This window comes from Symsagittifera roscoffensis, chromosome 4 (assembly GCF_963678635.1).
Source record: "Symsagittifera roscoffensis chromosome 4, txSymRosc1.1, whole genome shotgun sequence".
NCBI classification, from domain to species: domain Eukaryota; kingdom Metazoa; phylum Xenacoelomorpha; order Acoela; family Convolutidae; genus Symsagittifera; species Symsagittifera roscoffensis.
The window spans coordinates 78,013,913-78,019,912 of record NC_087065.1 but is presented as its reverse complement, the minus strand read 5'-3'; the positions used below and the strand labels follow the sequence as shown (position 1 = coordinate 78,019,912).

Genomic DNA, 6,000 nt, shown 5'->3' with positions numbered 1-6,000 from the left:
ACACTTTGAACGACCGCTCAATTTTCCCTCGGAGGTAGGTACAAGTGGTAAGGTACAGTGGTAATTGGTTAAACTTTATCCATTATTTCGCTCCTTCTTACGAGCATCGGTGGTATTCGGTATAAGTTGGTAGGTTGGTAAAGGTAAATTCATATACTGGTATAAGTTGGTAGGTATTGGTTTACGTCTCCTGGTTCAAGGTATGGCCCTAAACCTAAAACGACGCAAAACAATGACAGCGATCCTTCGGAACAAAATGGTACCCAAACGCAAGATACCAATCAAAACGTTCAAGAGACTGGCGTTCGAAAACTGGTTTTGCTTCGACGTCATCACGAAATGGAGATCAATACTTTGATCGACATGCTCGAAAACAACATCTACGAGGAAGAAGATGATCTTGAACTCATCAATGAAACGTTCACTGAATTGTCTCAATTCCAACAAAAACTTGATACCCTGAACGATCAAATGTTACAGGCTGGTTCTGAACACGATTTTGAAGAACATTCTCACTGGACAGTACAGTTGAAACAGAAAATCCGAGTATTTTCAATGAAAGTGAAAAAATATTTGAAAAAACAAGTATCAAATCCTGCTACTTCTACAATTCCAAATAACAGCGCTCAAGAAAATGCTACTTCAATTTTCCCACAGGAAACCGCAACCTCCATGCCGACTGCAAACATAATGGATATACCAAACAACAACCTTATAACCATGAGCAACAATACTCAAGGCAATGCAAGAACAGCTGCCGCTGACGACAACCTTTCGGCGCCATTTCAAGGCGACCAATCATTTTCAAATCCATTTGCTAGTGATGTTCCTAACCACAGCTCACAACAAGCTAGTGCTGCAAACCCTCCTAACAACAACAATCGAGCTTTGGCAACTAATTCAAGCGACACTTCTACTACATTCAGTCGATCAGTGCCAAAACTGAAGCCTACAATTTTCAATGGCAATCCCAACTATTGGTTGCACTGGTATGGGGTATTCGTATCATCGATTCATAATTCTAAAATGTCTCCAACTGAAAAGATGATCCATCTTCAATCATTGGTAACTGGCCCAGCTAAACTAATGATAGCTGGTTATGGTGCAAACGGCGACACATACGAACTAGCACTACAACGTCTTCGTGAAAACTTTGGCAATACCAATAGAATTGTCAACTCTTTTTTGCAACGTCTTGCAAATTTCAAACCTCCAAATCTGGCTCAACCAGAATCTTACATGCAGTTTTCTGCTTTTCTCCTAACTTTAGTGGACACTTTTGAGCAACTTGGTTTTGTTCACGATATTTGTTCTACAACAAACTTGAACACTGCTCTGGCAAAGCTTCCCGACCCTGTGAGATTAGAATGGAATCGCTTCGTCATCGACAAAGACTACGATCAACCCTCCTTGAGACATCTAGCACAATGGTTTCAACGGTACGCACAGGCGTGTCGCGACATGCCTCCGACAGGTTTCCGAAACCAAAACAATAACAATTTTAACAATTCTTCTGGAAACGCTAAACACCCTAGTGGTTCCCGTTTCAATGGTTTTACTACAAATGGTGTAGGAAATCAAAATCAGCGCTTTAACCATCAGGGAGATCAACAAAACTCTCGTGCTCAGAATAATGTAAACTCGAATGCTTGTCCTAGTGGAGACACCTGTGGACCTCTCTACAAATGCGAGCACTTCAAAGCTTTAGATCCTAAGCAACGAAAAGAGCATGCCCGAAAAATGCACTTATGCTTTAACTGTCTAGGGAATCATAGGTTTACTGACTGCAATTCGAAATCGCTCTGTCGAACCGATAATTGTGGTAAAAAACACCACACTCTACTCCACGATCCTTCTGATACTTATGGAAAAAACCCTAGTAAAGCTGCAGTGAATCGCGCAATAGCTTGTCAGAGATCAGGTCAATCAGCTTTTGTACCAATCGAATTATCAAATGGTGATAAAACACTTTGTACCTACGCTTTCTTAGATAGTGGTAGCTGCGTAACTCTACTACTGGACTCAGTGGCAACTCAACTAGGCTTGGACGTCAACAAGAAGCACTCACTTCCCATATCTGGATATCATGAGACCAAGTCAGTTCAAGTTACATCTGTGGATGTACAAATTAGACCATACAAAAGCACATCGACTCCAATGACGCTCGATGACGTACTCACGGTAGATGAAAATAATTTGGCCCCAGTTGATATTTTTCAACTAAACGCAATGTGCAACAATTTTCCACATTTAAAGCATGTTAAATACCCGGACTTAAACGACAATAGCATATCGCTAGTCATCGGAAACAACAATCCAGAATATCATGAGATCAAAAATACCGTTTATGGCCCCAAGAATGTTCCCTGGGCTATCGAAACCCTTTTGGGATGGACATGCACAGGTCGGAACAAAACGCAATGTAATTCCGTTCCATCTGTTCCGGTGAACTTCACACAAGTTCATTCACACAATAACTTAGATGAAAAATTATACCAGAAAGTTCTCAACTGGATGAAAATAGAAAACACAGGCATCGCTTCTTCAAAACGCTCGCACTCCAAATCGGATAAAAGAGCAATCGATATTCTCGAAAACTCTTGTACTTTAGTAGATGGTCACTATCAAATTGACCTTCTTTGGAAAGAGGATACTGATCTTCCAAATAACCGTTGGCTAGCTGAAAAGCAACTCAACAGCCTCGAATTTCGCCTTAAAAGTAAACCTGATTTAAGGGAGAAATACCGCGCAACAGTCATCACTGACTTAGAAAAAGGCTTTGTCACCAAAATAGATGCAAAACATGACACTGCAATCAAATCTTGGTATTTGCCGCATCATCCAGTGACAAATGTCAACAAACCAGACAAAGTTAGACGAGTCTCAAATGCTTCCAGCATTTTTCAGGGTAAATCCCTCAACTCGAGTTTGCTCAAAGGGCCCGATCTTTTGTGCAACTTAACAGGTCTCATAATTCGCTTTCGACAAAATAAAATAGCAATATCTGCTGACATAGATGCTATGTTTATGCAAGTGCTAGTCAGCCCAAAGGATAGACCTTTTCTAAGATACCTTTGGAAAGAAAATGGTAAATTATAAACTCACGAATATACACGACACATTTTCGGTGCCACAGACTCACCATGCGTGGCTTGCTACGCAGTACGACGATGTGCATCAGACAGTAAAAACGACTTTCCTCTGGCTTCTGAAATCATTCAACGGAATATCTACATGGATGATTTGTATGTCACTTCGTCAACGGTAGAAGAAGCCCTCCAACAAATGACACAACTACGAGGATCTTTATCTCGAGGTGGGTTCAACTTGAATAAATGGAACTCAAACAGTAAACCATTCCTGGATTCAATTGATCCAAATATTTTAGTCAGCCCTAATGATCCAACGCCTAAACATCAACAAGTTCTCGGTGTTCACTGGAATACCAACACTGACTGCTACTTCATCGATAACAAAAAGTTTGTAAAAATTCTACGTATTGGCATTGCTACGCAACGGAAACTCCTGAAGTATACCGCTTCTTTATTTGACCCACTCGGAATAGTGGCTCCATTGACAATTCGGATTCGAAAAGTTCTCCAATCTGTTTGGTCACAAGGTGTTAAGTGGGATACTCCATTAGACACGGATAAACTTCCCGATTTCAAACTTTGGGTAGACGAAATGGAAAATTTCGAAACTGTTTCATTCCAGAGGAACTTCTTTGATAAAGAAAACCCTGCTTCAATCCAGCTTCACACGTTTTGTGATGCATCAGAATTCGCTCTCGCTGCTGTTTGCTACCTAAGAATAGTCTACAGCGACGGCTCCACATCTTTGAAGTTTATAATAGGAAAGACAAGAGTCGCTCCTATGAAACGTGTTACAATTCCCAATCTCGAGTTGCAAGCTGCAGTATATGCTGCCCAACTATCGCTCTTTGTTTCAGAGGAAATTGACCTCAAAGTTGAAAAAACTTATTTCTGGTCTGACAGTACTACTGTTTTGTATTGGCTGCGAACACCTGAAATACGACACAAAATTTTCGTCGCTAATCGGCTTCAGAAAATTTTAGACGTTTCTAAACCTGAACAGTGGTTTCACGTTCCAACTCTGCTAAATCCTGCTGACGACGGTACCAGAGGATACATTGCTTTAGAAATGACCTCAAGCTGTCGGTGGCTACTAGGACCGGAATTTCTGTTGAACGATTCTTCTCAATGGCCTTCACAGGAAAACATTCGGCTTGAGAACATTCCTGTATTCGTTACTTCATTAGAGGCTAAATTTGAGCCTATATTTGACATCAAACGCTTCAGCAACTGGAAAAGACTAATACGGACAGTTGCATACTGCTTCTTATTCGCAGAAAATCTCAAACGGAAGATCAACAAACAGTCGAAGGTCGATCTTCAACTCTTGCATCTAACGAAATCGCACCTTCTCATAATTAAAACTGCCCAAAGGACAGATTTTGTCTCTGAAATTTCAGACATCAAAAAAGAAAAACCAATTGAAGGCAAAAGTAGACTTCGAACATTAGCACCGTTTGTGGACAACTTCGGTATCCTGCGTTCTCGTGGACGTCTCACGCGTGCCCCTATCATGCTATCAGCTAGATATCCAATCATTCTCGCTGGTGAAAACCCCAATGTTCGCCTGCTGTTAGCTAACATCCATGTTCTACATTCCCACTGCGGAAAGGAACAAGCAATGGCCATAGCACAGGAAAACTACTGGATTCTTCGCTGCCGCGTCCTGCTGAAAAGTATCATACACAGTTGTATACCCTGCAGAAGAATGCAACAACAAGTCGACTACCCTCAGATGTCAGATCTTCCAATTGATCGACTGCCATCAAAAAATCATTTTCCTTTTGCAACGACTGGATTGGACTACGTTGGACCTTTTCCCATCATCCTTCAAGGAAAACAATACCAAGCGTATATTTTACTGTTCACATGCTTAGTGATCAGAGCTGTGCATCTTGAAATCTCATTAGGACTATCGACAGACAGCACTCTTCTTTGTATCAGACGCTTTTTTGCCCGGCGAGGAAAACCATCGAAAATGGTTTCTGACTGTGGGACAAGTTTTGTGGGCTCCAATTCTGAGCTGAAGAAATGTCTAGACAACTTGGAAAAGAACAAAGAATTTGTGGAAAGCATCAATCAGCTGGACGTATCACTCGAATGGAAATTCAACCCTCCTGCGGCCCCTCATTTTGGTGGTTCTTGGGAACGACTAGTTCAGATATTTAAACTTTCCCTGTACAAAGTCATCGGATCAAGAACACTCTCCTATGAAACACTGGCTACTTTCACGACCGAAATTGAATCAACCATGAATTCACGACCTTTAACCAATGTGTCTGACGACATCAAAGATGATCTGCCTCTCACTCCCAACCATTTCCTTCTTGGTCGTGGAACTCCAAATTTACCGCCTGGTATCTTCAAGGACAAGGATTTATCTCTGTCAAAATCATGGAAAGCATCCCAACTACTCGCAGATCACTTCTGGAATCGCTTTCTTCGAGAGTACTTACCAGGTCAGCAGAAACGATCAAAGTGGACTTCTGCGACTTCCAATTTGCAACCCGACGACATGGTCTGGATGTTGGAGGATTTTACACCTCGTGTACTGTGGCCTCTTGCTAAAGTGGTGGAAACCTTTCCTGGACAAGATGGAATAGTCCGCTCAGTGAAGCTGAAAACGCCAACTGGATTCAAAGTTCGACCTGTGGTCAAATTGAGCCGCGTTTTCCCAGTTTCGCAGTAACCAAGCTTCAAATAGCTAACCAACCAAATAATCACGCAACTCAGCCTTCAACATATCAACTCGACAAAGATGAACAAATCTACGACTCGTCAATTCAACTAAGACAATCAGCTCAACGATAGACAAACCAAGATGAAGATGAAAAAGAACAATTTCTGGTTCCCTTATCTACTGGTTCCCTTATCTTTGTATTTTACCGTATCCTTACTATTTTATTCA

At 41.4% G+C, this 6,000-nt stretch overlaps 2 protein-coding genes across 2 annotated transcripts in view; both read left to right on the top strand.

Annotated features, from left to right (window-relative positions):
- Positions 1-339: 339 nt before the first annotated feature.
- On the top strand, positions 340-3,099 carry LOC134845035 (uncharacterized). Its single transcript, XM_063861865.1, has one exon. The coding sequence runs from the start codon at positions 340-342 to the stop codon at positions 3,097-3,099; it is 2,760 nt and encodes a 919-aa protein (XP_063717935.1).
- A 135-nt stretch (positions 3,100-3,234) lies between these two features.
- The window catches only part of LOC134845034 (uncharacterized), a 28,614-nt gene continuing 25,848 nt past the window's right edge, over positions 3,235-6,000 (top strand). Inside the window, exon 1 of the mRNA XM_063861864.1 lies at positions 3,235-5,777. Coding sequence (XP_063717934.1) covers positions 3,235-5,777 — 2,543 coding nt within the window. The remainder of the gene's footprint in view (positions 5,778-6,000) is intronic.

Coding starts and splice junctions, on each gene's coding strand:
- LOC134845035 (XM_063861865.1), top strand. CDS start 340: ATGGAGATCAATACTTTGATCGACATGCTCGAAAACAACATCTACGAG.